We start from the raw sequence: 15134 nt of genomic DNA on the forward strand, positions 1-15134 counted from the left end.
TGGGAGAACTTGCAGGACCCAAATACTGCATCACCTTATAAAGGCATTACAAAACCTCACGATTTATAGTTGTCTTAATTATAGGAGAAAAGTCTGACTCTCAGGAATGACCAGTAAACGCCCAATCAAAATACAAGTGATTATTTCCAACTAATTTTCAAACTTTGCCTGAACTATTCAGTGCCATTAGCTGGACTGGAGAGACATCTGGTATTTTAGCGTGCATGGCCTGTTGAGGATAATGTACAGTTGAATCCATCACTGCCTGCTGCATGCTGCTGTTTGCTGAGAAGTCATGGAGCAGGAAGCCAGAGGTTGCCAGGTCACCGTCAGCCACATCAATACTGTAACGAAAAGCATCTGAACAGGCTGCAAATTACCTTACAGGTCTGCTCAGTGTTAGTGACCACATGAAGAGTTAGAGCAAACTGTGTGCAGTGGAAAGTGGGATCTGGATTCTGCAGCATTTTTAGGTTCAAGAGAGCTTGTGTGTTTAGGTAAAGCTACAAATGCCACCTTAGTGTAGAGGAAATAGCTGCCTAATGATGTAAATGTGCTTCCAGGAGTTATGAGTAAGTCTGACTGCAATTTTAGGGGAGAGTTTAACTGAAGGAAGTTCAGCACCCAGCACTGTGTTGTGATGCCAATGCTAATCCTTCAATATTTCACTGGATTAGTTGTATGAAAGAAGCAGAGCAGAAGTTATAAATGTTACTGACAAGTCTTCCAAGTTTAATGTAAGACCATTCAGGATTTAGTGAAGTTCTAATAAAATACAATAAATAAGCATGTTTGTTCACAGACAGCCAACAATGTTTCACTTGCCATTAATATGAAATGGAGCAAAAACAGAAAAGTGTAAAATTGCTGCAAAAAGAAACAGCGCACTATGTCACACAGTGTCGCTTTTTAATAGAATCTGTATCGGCTGTCCTCTAAAAGGAAGATAAATAGAAAGCCGGTGTGTGACGACTCTTTCCTGCCTCTGTGCTCAACCTTGACTGGCCTGCCCTGCTGCTCAATATGTCTGCACCATGATTTCAGGCCTCACTTTGTCATTACACCCAAAGTTTTTGTGTCCTTGTCTGACAAAAATTAGCTTGTGTATCTGTGTAAATCAACTATTGTATGCGTATGCTCCTTTAAGGGTGCCATTCGATTCCCTGTGCCTTGCCTCCATATTTATGCGCCTCATATTCAGTTCATTGCCTGTGCCTCAGATGCACTATCCATCAAGGGTTTTTATTCCCTGTGCGTCTACAAGACGACGTAACACTCTATTGTAAATCGCCAGAATGCTGCCGCGAATAAAAACAAAATTCTTTACAAGTGCACCTGCAATATGAACAGATTTATACAATAATAGTAATGCTAAATGCTTGGAGATTGGAGTGTTTTCACTGATGAAATGTGATGGAGCATAAAGTACACATTGTATACTTGCATTGTATACAACGCAAACTGGGTGTCTGAGTAATATAAGTTAATTACATGCAAGGCAACATTTAACACATAATTTAAGTAAAAACCAAAAGAAAATCAGTCTCTGTCCAAGACATCATAATCCTACAACCTACAAACTGTGCAAAGACACAAAGAAGAGAAAAGTTTTGCAACAGCATTGATTCCACTAATCAATAAACTCTGATCATCATCATTACAAAGTTTTCAAAGAATGCTCAATAAATAAATAAGAACATAAACGACCAAGAGCAGGTTACATTAAGAAAAAGAAAAATACAGAGGACTGAGAAGATGTCTTCTTCAATTTTGTACACTCCGACAAAATCAGTTGCCTTTGGCCTGCTTAGGGGCACAAGGTGAAGAAAGCACACGAAGGCACTGCAATTATTCTGCTCTGGCACAACAACTGAGAGCAAAAAGAGCATCAAAGGTTTTCCTCTCAGCCACAGCACTCCCTCTGAGGAAAACACTGCCTGTGTGAATAGCACTGGAGAGGCTGCTGCCGCTTCTCATAGGCTCATGCGTGCCAGAACTCCACAAGGCTCTGCAAACTACATCCTTCCCCACAATATGCTATTGTTGACATTGTATGTGCATAATTTAGATACGTTTGAGGATTGCAGTAATATTACTGTAATATGATGGATGGTCGGATGGTTTTCCTCACTTTAAACTTATGATAAAACTTAGTTTTTCATTTGCTTAATAATGCCCCAGTTAGCCTAATAATAATAATAATAATAATAATAATAATAATAATTATTATTATTATTATTATTATCACTGTTGTTGTTGTTGTTGTTGTTTATTTAGGTAGTTACAGCCATTATTGTATTAATGCTAGGATGAATTTTGGTTTTCCTGACTTTAAAATTATGTTAAACTTCAGTCATCATTCATGTTCCAATTTGCCAAGCAAATCTATGAATAAAACACAATATTGTTTATGCACAATAATAATAATAATAATAATAATAATAATAATAATAGTGTTTATGATTAAATTATTATTATTGTTATTATTGCTGTTGTTGTGTTTGTTTATTTTTTTATTTACCCGTTTATTTGTTTGTTTATATTTGTTTACACTTGCTGTATAAAATGTATTTATCGCAATTATTAACCATCACACATCCCCAATGCATTGTACATATTCTTCTTGTTATTAAAATATCATCCCGAGCGTTTGCTGTATTTTTAACAGGCACTTCAACGGGCAGCTTTTTTTCCTGTCAGGGGTCCTCTCCGCTCCCGGAAGAAACGGCTTGCACGTTGTCGACTCGTGTTTACAAATTGGGTTGAATTACAAATGCTTTCTTACTGGTCAGATAGTACACTAACGAAGGGAGAATAACCCGCTGTTGTAAGCAGTGCGTAGTGCAGCGCTGTAGGGAGCAGGGAGTGGTTTGGGATTTAGCCTGAGTGAACGGGTCTGAGCCTCCGGAGTAACATATCTTGACATAGTGACAGACTCCTTTAATGAAAACGTTATTTTAGTGTTGTTGTGTGACTTAATGAATAATGAAAATGAAAGTTGTTGCATTGATAAGGTAACAAGGTGTCGCTTTGTGTGCTAACCCTTATTTATTTTTTATTCATAGTTCCAATTTAGCAGAACTATCTTTATTATTAATTTAGCTGTCACAAAAATGTTTACAGTTACTCATAAAAGTGCACGTGTTTACAAATGTAGCACAGCAGCTGCACATTCATATGCAGTCAGCTACCATATAAAGTAGAAATAAAATAAAATATTCATTTCATTGTGCTGTTCACAGTGGTGGCAAAGACAGCTGTTACAACATGATGCAGTGTGTTGCTGCAGGACACACTGTAGTAGCACTGGCCAACCTCAGACCAGCTCACACAGGTAAGATCATAAATCTGAAATCCTTAAATAACTGCTCGTAGAAAGTTGTAATAAAGCTTCCTCCTCCCTCTGTGTCACTCAGATGAGCTCGACAGCTACATGTATCAAACAGTTGGGCATCAGGCTGTTGAGCTGTATGCAGAGGCCATGGATCTGCCCCTGTACAGGAGGACCATAGAGGGCTCGAGTGTGGACACAGGCAGAGAATACAGCCCCAATGATGCTGATGAGGTGGAAGACCTGTACCAGCTACTTAAACTTGTGAAGGTAATCCTTGTGCAGGTGCTTTGCAAGTAAAAACAAGCTTTCAGCCACAAGCATCAAGCAAATCCCAAGTGTTTCAGATCATGTCACGAGTAAACACCTAGTCAATCAGCTAAAGTCAATTCCTAAGGCTTTTGGGCTTAAAGTTTTTCCGCTTTCCAGATGCCATCCACCTGTTCATTCATATCCACTGCATGCATCCATACACTCGAGTTTCCATGTATGATACTGAGTATGTTTACAGCTACAAAATAAGCTGATAACTGTAAAAATCAAAATGTTCACATACACGTACCTCTGCAGGTCATGTAATTGTGGGAAATGGGTGTCTTCATGAGTCAGTCAATAATCAGATTTCTTTCTAAATACTTACTTTATACACCTCTGTATTTTTACAACCCACAAAAAAAATAAAATAAATAAAATAACAAGGCTGAAAACCTTAACACTTCAAGATGTTTTGGTGGAATAATTTACTCTCAGATATTTATTGGGAGTTTGATTTGTTAAAAATAAGTCTTATAAGTGGTGTGTAGTCTTTTGCTGCTTAAGTTAAACACTATAGGCTGTACATTAATATATGGTTAAATCTGTGCACAGGTACAAATGTAGAAGAATGAAGGATTATATGCAGTGAATAATCTGATTATTAGGCTAAAATTAAAAAAAAGTCATAGTTATCTGATAATTAGTGTGCATTAAACACGCTTGTTATGGTATACTTAACACATGAGAAAATACAGGGAATAACCTTCTGTGAGAAAGTTTGATAGTGACAAAGTAAAATGAGGTTGCCACAGTGGAAAAGAAGCACCTCAGAGTGATAAGGAGCCATATGAAGAGTGACAAATTAAAGGAAAAACCATCATAACGTGTGTTAGAAAGGTGTCAGGCCGCCACAAGCTGCCAGAACAGCTTCAGTTAGTGTGGAAGTGTCTGGAACTGTTTTGAAGGGACAAACACCAGGATTCCAACTCATCAGTTCATCATTATCAGTGTTTTGATAATGGTGGTGAAGAGCATTGTCTAACATGTCACTCCAAAATGTGCTTAATTGAGTTGAGATCTGGTGACTGAAGGCCATAACAATATACTTTACTTCATTTTTATTCTCGTAAAACCATTCAGTGAGCCCTGCGGATGGGGGCGGGATCATCCCGGAAGAGGCCACTCCCATCAGAATAAAAATGATTCATCATAGGATAAAGGTTTAGTGATTTGCAGTGACCCTTCCCTTTCCTGCTATATAAAGAGAAACTGGGGAAGATTCTGTCATCTGCAGCAAGACCTTTTAACTTGTGTTCAGTTCTCTTTTTTTTTATATCAAATGTTAAATCCCCCCCATGATACTTTTTAGGAAAAGTTTTATAATATAGTTTTAATGATATGGCTTCACAATTTTGTTGTACATAACTAAATATTATGTAGTGTGTATTGTGTGGTACAATATATAGTGTGCATTGTGAAAATGTCTTCAGGTATTGTGTTTTTTATTGCAATATGTTTTATTGCAATATGTGTAAGCACATGTGCAAAAAGTAGTAAGAACATCCAGTGAATTTGTTCTGCTGGTTCTTTGACTTGGCTCACATTACAATATTTGTTGCTGATAATTTGAAAAACAGGATATCTGCAAGTGCTCCCGGACTGTGTGATTCAGGTCACGGGGGGACTAAAATCGTTTTGTTTGCAATTGAAACTTCTAAAAATTAAATATCACCTGGTCTTTTTCTAATCTTCAGCTGTCTAGTTTATGTGAGCTTGTGCTTACTGTAGCCTCAGATTCCTGTTCTTGACTGACAAGAACTCGATGTGGTCTTCTGCTGTTGTAGCATATAAGCCCAAGGTTCAGTGTGTTGTGTGTTCTGTGATCCTGATGACCGTGGCTGTAAAGAGTTACCGTAGCCTTCCTGTCAGCTCTGACCACTCTCTTCAACAAGTTGTTTTTTTTTTTTTTTTTTTTTTTCTTTTTCTTTTTTTTTGTGAAAATTCCAGGAGAAAAATCCCAGTTTCTGAAATAATCAGACTAACTTATCTGGAACTAACGACCATACCACAGTCAAAGTCACTGAGATCACATTTTTGCCCCATTCTAATGTTTGATGTGAACATTAACTTATTAAGCTCATGCCCTGTATCTTCATAATTTTATGCATTGCACTACTGGCACGTGATTGGCTGATGCAGGTGTTCCTAATAAAGTGGCTGCTGGGGAAAAGAAAAAAATATATATATATGTATGTATGTATGTATATGTGTGTGTGTGTATGTATGTATATGTATATATACTGGATATACTACTTATAATTAACAATAGAGATTGAAGTCCTATTCTTTATGCCAACAATTATTTGTTTTATTTCAGACAACCCTGTCATGTACGTGCAAGTTAAAATAAGGCGGGTCTCAAGTTAGTGATGAAGTGCATGTTGAGGCACGACAAGTATTTCTGATTTTGTCCTAAGTCATGAACATAGTGATTCAAGTTATGCAAGTCCAGGTCACTTGATTTGAGTCCTCAGCTGTGGTGTCTGAGTGTGCCTCCAGGAAATTCTACTGAATGTAGTTTTATATCAACTGCATACTTGTCGTTATGACTATTCACAAATGTAGTGAATGTAGCTTTTAATTCCATTTAATTTAGCAGTTTCTATGAACAAACTGAAAACCTCTTTTGTATATAGTCTGTATATAGTCCAAAAATCTGAGTCAATGACCAAGAACTATTATTAATTTAATTCATTATTTTACCTCATTTGCAAATACTTTCCAGGATCCAAAACTGAAATTTGTTGATTTTTTTTTTTTTTTTTTTTTTTTTTTTTTTTTTTGTAACACAGCACTGATTGTTAACAGTCTCTTAACAAATCACACCTGATTATATTATCAGGTACACTCTTCTGTGTGATATGCATTAACATTCCTGTACCCATAAAAATTCTATAATACAAATGCTTATTTATTTATTTTGCAATTTTAACGCAAAATAAATAAATAAGCATTTGTATTATAGAATTTGTGTGTATGTGTGTGTGTGTGTATATGTATGTGTGTATATATATATATATATATATATATATATATATATATATATATATATATATACGCATACACACATACACACATACGTATGTACATATATACATATATATACACACATACATACATACACACAAACATATATATATGTGTAGTAGTAGTAGAATATACAAATTTCACTTTTTCACTTTCATGTTCATGTTTTTCTCTACTATTTTCTGTAAAAAAAAAAAAAAAAACATCCTCCAAATGTATTATTCAACTTTTTTCTTCTTCCAAGTTAGAGAATATTCATTTTGAGGGCCTAATATTTGATGACCAGGTTGTGTTACGAGGTGTCTGTCAGGTCTCCTGCCTGATGTACTTTGTTCACTTCACCATGCTTCTTTCTGCCATGAGAGAGTTAATCAGAGTTAAAAAGTTCTCTTCCTCTCTTCCTGACAGACTGAACAGCCTCTCATATCTGCACTGGACACTGCAGATCATCCTGCGCCTTTTGTGCGCCTTCATCCTGAGTGCCATCAAATTTTTTACTGCTTGTTATTTTGGAATAGGGGGATAGATGACCTGACACGATGTAAACAGGAATGGGGAAATGCTCTTTCTGTACGTCTCTGTGCAAACACGTTCGTTCAGCATCACTCTCTCATTGGACATGACCAGAACGCGAAGGGCAGAGCTCATGAACCTGCCTCAGGGCCACGCTTGCTTTTCTTTCCCCTCTCTGCATTATTTTGGTCAGTGTGGGCCACCGTAGTATTATTCCTGCCTGCTCCTAACCCATCTCATTACTGGATGTCCCACAGGTTGCTGTTGCTGTTGTTGTGTTGTTGTTGTTAGGCCACTGAGGGCCATTAGACCTGCCATCTTTATACTTTTTACCACGCTTTGGATGAACTGTGGACTTACGCCTGCATATGATAAACACTAATTTCCTCTCTGTGTTTAGAGGAATAACACACACCACTGTTTGAATATCTGTGTTCACCCATTCTGCTTAGGCTTTTTATTTCAAGACAAGTAGTTAAAGGAAAGAAAATAGGAAATGGCTGTTATTGTGTTTATCATAGAGAGTAATATCAGTTCACAGGTGGAACATTTGCTGTAGGCTATAAGAACAATTTCACTTTCTCTTTAAAACACAATCCTTGAATTTTGCTTCACTGTTAATAAGGTGTGAGATTGGATTATATTACCCTCTCCTTTTATCCAAAAGTAAGTGAAGTAAGACAGTTAGATAACTACAAAAAAAAGCACATATTTTTTTCTTTATGTACAAATGAGTTACTTTATAAGTTTTATATATGCTCGTTTAACATCAGTGAGTTTGTTCGCACTATGTTTGCCTGTGTGGTGCTTTTCAAGATGTTTTCCACTCAGTGTTCGCTCGAGTTTGATTTGTGGTGGAGGGAATGAAAAAAAAAAGCCCCTACGATAATTAACTGTTGAATCACTCTCCCAGGAAAAGAGCAGTTTTAGCATCAAAAAATGTGTTTGGGAAGTGTGATATTTTGAAAGATCCATCCTAGCAGTTTGAAATAATTAGATGTTATTAAAATCTTTTGGGGAAATGACACTTGAACATAGATGAAAGAATATTTTTAGGTGGTGTACTGAAACACCCCTTTCGCTTTTTGTAATCGGCGAAGTGTGTGAGGAGAACTTGCGTGAACTGTGATGCAACAGTGCCACCTATAGCTGCGTCCGACTCACACTTCATGCAATGTTGCTCCTTTTTTTCTTTTTTCCTAAAGAATTGGCTGTCCTTTTCAGAAATCAAAAGAAGGTATCATTTTCTTTGGCAGTATTGTTAATGGGGGGAGGGTGGGGGTATGGGAGAGCATCTTTTTCAGCAGTGATGTTAATCGTGTGGTGACAATGTGGCCTTGCTCTCATCCCTCCTCCTCTTGGTGGCTCTCAGGCTTTTGATGTGTGTAATCTGAGAGACACGACGCAGCCGGGCCGTGCACTGACGAGCCTGATCTCTGAACCTAGCTTTTAGACAGAGAGATAACAGTTTTGCCAGTGGAGAGATCTTTCATTTCTTTATGTGCGCGCTGATTGCATGGATATGCCCAAGATTGATGTACTCTTTCCTTCAAGTGCGCGTCTAATAAATCAGCGGCCGAATTAAATGTCGGCTGTGCCTCATGATCCTCGTAAAAAGAATTAAAAATTCTCTAATATGAGATATAAAGAACGGAAATAAAAGGAGATATCTGACACTCACGGTTATTAATTATTAATTCATTCCTTCATGTTTACCTTTGATTTGAGAAGCAGTGATATTGATACAGTAATAGCAAATAAAGTTGATTTTTTTTTTTTATCCTCACAGCTGTACCCTAGTGATTAAAGTCAGCTTATATCAGTCACATCTGGCTGCAATGCCACTTCACCTACAGGATCTTCAAAACATTACATGTGGACATCTCAAATCCTGTGTTTGTGTGTGCACGTTCTCATGCCTGTGTGTATATCTGTAGGTCAAAAGTCAGGTCAAAGGTGCTCTGTCGTATGATTTGTTAGCATCTCTTACCTCTTTAACTTGGTATATCACTTTGGTATATTGTATATTGCTAGAAAGGGGGCATGTTGGTTTAGTGGTTAGCACGGTTGCCAGGGTTGGGGGTTCGATTCTCATGTGTGTGCGGAGTTTGCATGTTCTCACCGTGCTTTGGGGGGTTCCTCTGGGTTCTCCAGTTTCCTCCCCAAGTCCAAAGACGTGCGTTGTAGGCTGATTGGCATCTCTAAATTGTCCGTAGTGTGTGAATGGACACGTGAGTGTGTGTGATTGTGCCCTGCAGTGGATTGGCGCCCCATCCAGGGTGTCCCCTGCTTTGTGTCCCGAGTTCCCTGGGACACGCTCCAGGCTCACGACCCTGTGTAGGATAAGCGATACAGAAAATGGATGGATGGACATACTGCTAGAAACTCTTAGAGAACTTTAATCAGGTTGAACATTTCACCCTCTTGCAAATGCTGAAATAAACTACAGGTTTATTTTATTTTGATATATAATATCATTAATTTTTGTGGTTTGCCAATAAAAGGTTAAGGAAAAAAATATTTTTGTAAGTTCATGTAACCTCAAGACCATACACCATGTTGTTAGGTTAAAAAACGAAAAAGTAGTGAAACTTACTGCATGTCAGCTCCAGCGTTTTAAGTTATTTCATAAAAAAAAATTACTGGAACTGTGTGGTTTAACTGTGGTTTAGTGTGCTGGCTCTCTTGTATGTAAAACATTAATTAATGACTTAGTCTGTATTTTGACTTCTATAAATCTGATTTAGACTCTTACTAATAGGCATTTGAGAAAATTCATATCCCTCTCTTGTCATATTTCTTTTTTTAGGAAAGGGGATGATTATTTTGGTAGTTGATATCCAGAGCCAGGATGTACCTGTGTCTTTTTTCTGTTCTTCCCCCTCCACCATCTGACCTGTCATGAAAAGCCACAGAAGAGCAGCGCTCCGTCGCTTTGTAGCCGAACACTTCCTTCCGTCGACGTGTATTAAAAACACAGGCATTTTGGCTGAGCTAATCCTGGTGTTTAAGTGCACTCCTGGGCCCGAGCGGCCTCCATTATCGACATCATCAGACGAACATGGGGCCTCCTGAGAGCAGGGTCCATCAGGCCGGCCCAAAACACGCGTTTGTTTTTCCTCTTTTTCCTCGTCTGTTCGTGTCTGGGCTTCGGCGCTAGGGGCTAACTTTTATCCTGAGCCTTCAGAAGGCTGGCGCTGGTGGAGCTCTCCCGCTGTGAGGCCGCGGGCCAGCGAGCTGTTGAGCCACGCTGATCGATTGTACGCCTGCATCAAGGTGTCCCGTGTGCTGCACACTAGTGTGGAAAAAAATAAAAAACAAACTCTTTGTGATTACTGTCACATTAACTCAAAACAAAACTTAACTCTAAACAAAAATGGCTATCTTTAAACCTGTTAAGGAGGATGCGCTGGATACAAAACAGCTGTTATAGACCAATATTCACTGTGTATCAGTCCATTAGTTGATGAAAATGATTTAATGGATATGTGTCCATTGTACAGCCTGTGAAGCAGAGTAAAGCCCAAATCCTCCCACAATATAAACATGCTTTTATACCCATCCACTCCTGTGCACGCTGTTGCTTTCTGAATTTATCATGTTTCAACAGACAGAGCTGTTTCTCTAGTGTTAGGAATGGGTGAGGTTTCTGCTTGTTTTCCACATGCGGAAGGATAGCGGCGTGGCTCAGATAGTAGCCGCTCGCATTGTTTCATGCCCAAGTGGAAGTGGTGGGACAGGATCTGTCCGACACACAGAGCCATTTCCTCAGCCATGATCAAACTCCCCCAAACAGTAGATAAAGAGCTTTGCCTAAAGCCTTTGTAATTTGTATTTTTCTGCTCAATCTTGTTTAGTGATGATGGAGAGAGATAGCCCTTATCTCGGTTTGCCGAGGGCATGAGCAGCCAACGTCGCTTGAACATTGTTGAAACACAGTCTGCTTTTTGCCCTTTTTATCAATTGCGCCTGGCTATTAAGATGAGTTGTAGACATAGCTCGGAGTTATTTGCATCAGATCTCTGTAACCCAGGTTTAGACACGTTTTTTTCCACCATTAGGAGGTTGTGATTGAGCCACTGCAGCTTTCAGGCTGATACACTACAATCAATATGTGAGGGGAAATGTGTAAGTCGGGATAAGTAATCTGAAAGACCTTCCAAAATGCTGTTGAAATTCGAGTTAATAGAAATTGCCCTCAGAGGCTTCTTTCACTTTAGAAAAAAAAAAAACTCAAGTTCTGTGTAATTATTAAACATAGGTAAACAAGTTTGAATGTGTGTAGTAAGAGCAGCCAGTGCACTTCACGGGAATGTGGGTATACCAATAAAACGCTCAAACCTGGAGCCCATCCAACAACAGCATAGCTTTACAAAGGCAGAAATAAAGAGGCTGTGAAGCTCCAAGTGCTTCAGATCACAGAGCCATTCGCTTCCTTCATTGGTTCCTGGTTTGATCTGCTCTTTTCTCCTCACATGGAGTGTGAGCGATAGCTCTCAATCAGCTCCCACTGACTTATCCTGCCCAAAAAAACCCCACTGATGACTTTCAGTCAGTTGTTTTGGAAAGCATTCCCTGGGAGAAATATTTGTGGCAGACCCTACACCTCCTGCTGCTGAAGCCATAAGCAGCCTTACAAAAACAGAGTCTGGAGTCTGGACAGTGTGTCAAACCTGAGGCCTTGCTTTTTTTCAGTCTGCTTAAGAGGAGAAGGGGGGAGGAAGATTTCTGAGCCGACGGAGCTGTTGACAGGGATTCTGAAGATGGATCTTTGTGCTGTTTTTTTTCCCTGCAGTATAATGAGTGATGAGTATTAATCAGGAAAGCATTTGGCCAGACCAAAGTTAAGCAGTATTGTTGTGGTGAGTGTTCAGACAGACATGGATTCATTTTCTTATTCTTCCAATGTAAGAAGTATGAGAAGGATACATGCCAGTTCCTACTTGTTTATGTCTTTGGTTTAAGTCGTGTCAGGACACGGGGTGATTATTTTGTTTTTTTCTGAGGAGGTGTTATCTAACAACCGTTAACATTTAATAGAGAAGCATTGTGAGTCCGGATAACCTCTTCTTCTCACTTCTGAATTATGAAAGGATTTGTTGCTATATGACTCCATTCCCTCAGCTCACACTTTTCCACGCATATTAGTATGGAAATTTTTTTTTCGACTACGAGAGCACGGTGAAACCCTGGCTTTGTGCTTGCTTTGGCCATGCTCAGGTTCAACCCACCTCACGTCTGCCCTGTGTTTACGTAATAATATATATTTAAGAGGAAACTCGTGAAACGTTAATCTCTCCACTTTTTAACCCTGATGAATTTCTACATTTTCCAGCTGTGCGGCATGGCATATTTATGCGCGAGCCTATCTGTGAAAACGGATCTGTCAGTGTAAATGAATCACGGCTAGCCTCATGTGTGCACTGCAGGCTAGGAGACCTCATACCACTCAGCCCACATGTCTTCATTTCTTTAAAAAAAAAAAAAAAAAAAAAAAAGGGAGGAAAGAAACAGCTTTCTGTGATGTAAGGTGTTGAAAGGTTCCTCTGTTACTCCCACAGTGCTGTAACTTTCTCAGAGAGGTCATCATTGTTTTGTGGCTTACGCGACCACAAAGTAAACTGTTATGGCTAGAACACAATGGTCAGTATGAGCTACTGGTATATATCACATTCCATAACACAGAGAACCTGCCTGGCTTGTGTAATAGTGACTTCTCAGCCTGAGATGTGCTCTTCAGCGGGGAGGACACACAGAGACGTGGACATTGCATTGATTTCACCAAGAAAAGGGTGTCTTCCTGTAGCAGAGCACAATATTACTGATTAGAAATAAATACATCTGTAGAATATTGGAGTGGTGTGATCACAAGTGGTGGCCATTTCAAGTCATTTTGTAGTCGAAAAAGCAAAAAAGCATCTAATAGATTATTCGGTATCACTCATTATCCACGTGATGCAGCATGTAATTAATTTCCACCAATTTAATAATAAAAACATATTTTTCTTTTTTAGGCTAAGTGACAAAATCTCAGCAACTGGTTAAATAAAATATAGCATTTCATTGAATTGCACTATTAATTAATTTTTACAGCCACAGACAGAGCTAACATAACGTCATGCATTCATATAACATAAACCACAGAAGGTGAAAATCATAATAAACCAATATTATTTGATCATAAACATTAATGGTTAATATTTATTTTAATTTAAATACCTACAGTTGTAACCTTAGACCCATATGCTGGACATCTTTAAATTGTCATGTAGCCTTTTTTCCCCTTAACTTATTTTTTTTTTTTTTTCCTTTCTTTCCTTTTTTTTCTTCTTCTTCTTAAAGTGGGGTCCAAAAGTTTGAGGTCACACTGAAAATCTGAGATTTTTTTTTAAATTTAAAATCTGTACCTAAAAGAGTTTCTAGAGTTTTGAAAATTTTTAAACAAAGACAAGAAATGTTCAATATTTTCTCTATTCCATATTCAAGATTCTGCACTATTTCTAGGTCACTGTTTAAATGTAAGCATGTAAGAATGTAGTTAACATTTGTACGAAAGGTCAGATTTTCCTTGAGTTTCATTTCTTCCATTGAAGCATGTGTTCAGATGGCACTCTAATAGATTTGAGCTAACATGGATCATCAGGTTTTACACAAACTTGTGGAGGCCATGCCAGCTCGAGTGCACACTGTCATTAAAGCAAAGGGGGACAGATTAAGTACTGAGAGATTGAAATTCTTGTAAATATTTCGAAGATTGTATTTTTCATTCAAGTTGTTGGTGAGAATCTAATTTGTTATGAAAACTGTTGTATTAAATTAAAAAATAAAGCAAAGTAAAAGCATTTCCACTGGTCTCAGACATTTGGAGCCCACTGTGTGTTTATTAGAGGTTACAACCTGCACAGTGCAATATACGCCCAATTAAAAGCCATTTGAGATTCAGAAAAAAATACTAATATATTAAACTTAATATAAACAATAATATTGTACAGATGTGGCAGGCTCAAATTAATATGGTCTTGCTAAGCATGAGCAATAGTTTCTTGAAGAGTTGCAAATTATCTGACAAAGTTTGTACTCTTATAGATATTCTGTTGTATCTATTCTGACTATTATTAAATTATTGGCACACATGGCTTTGCTTTGTCATGCTGGCCACCATTTCTGCAGGCCAACAGACTCGTTCACTGTCATTTTAAATAACTGCTTAATGAGATGGACCAGCAACAGCACCACCAGAGATCTATAGAATTTCAAGGGTACTTTGCTAATTTATTAGGTGCTTACATAACAAGTGCATAATTACGTAGTGATCACAGGTTTGAAATGTATGATTGTAAACCCTGTGGTAAAAGCGTTGGATTTTGACCTTGCCTGGTGCACGCTTGGTGTAACACAGGCTAGTGTAGACCGGTAGAATACCACTGTGACTTTTTAACTGAAGAGTCTTTACTAAGAGTCATTCATAGTTGGTGTTTGACCCTGAACACTGACCCATGATTCTCAGCTTGTGTTGTCTGTGCTGTAGTGTGTCACCTTGTCATGGGAGGATTCTGTCCTGTTAAGTAAAGGGCATCGAAAAAAACAAAGAAGAGGGTCCTCATGCGTTCAACAAAGCCTCTCTGTATATCTCAGACAGCAGTGCTGGATTAAATGTGTGTGTGTGTGTGTGTGTGTATGTCAAGCCCTGAAGGTGTTTGGAAATTTTATGAAACACAATTTGTTTGACCTTACATGTATTGTCACAGAGGTCCTTCTACCCAGTGCTGTGTGTGCAGGGAACCAATCCCATTTCAGACATGGCCTGAGCTGATATAATGGAAGCACCCATTAAAACCATGTCTCGCCTGCTCATTCATTGATGGATGCAGTGGATACAGAAGAGGGTGGGGTTAAAGTGCGCGTGTGTGTGAGGCACAGTGAGAGTATGATGGTCTTATGTGCCCTT

The 15134-nt window shown here is 38.4% G+C and overlaps 1 protein-coding gene across 2 annotated transcripts in view; it reads left to right on the forward strand.

Annotated features, from left to right (window-relative positions):
* The window catches only part of dph6 (diphthamine biosynthesis 6), a 79703-nt gene that overhangs the window by 14035 nt on the left and 50534 nt on the right, over positions 1–15134 (forward strand). The window contains exons 1-3 of one of the 2 annotated variants that reach the window (XM_026934080.3): positions 2706–3014; positions 3243–3334; positions 3417–3601. In XM_026934080.3, coding sequence (XP_026789881.2) covers positions 2986–3014; positions 3243–3334; positions 3417–3601 — 306 coding nt within the window. In that variant the 5' untranslated portion in view covers positions 2706–2985. Of the gene's footprint in view, positions 1–2705; positions 3015–3242; positions 3335–3416; positions 3602–15134 lie in introns of those variants that run through there. The other variant, XM_026934081.3, reaches the window with a different exon arrangement.

This window comes from Pangasianodon hypophthalmus, chromosome 10 (genome assembly GCF_027358585.1).
Source record: "Pangasianodon hypophthalmus isolate fPanHyp1 chromosome 10, fPanHyp1.pri, whole genome shotgun sequence".
Taxonomy (NCBI): Eukaryota; Metazoa; Chordata; class Actinopteri; order Siluriformes; family Pangasiidae; genus Pangasianodon; species Pangasianodon hypophthalmus.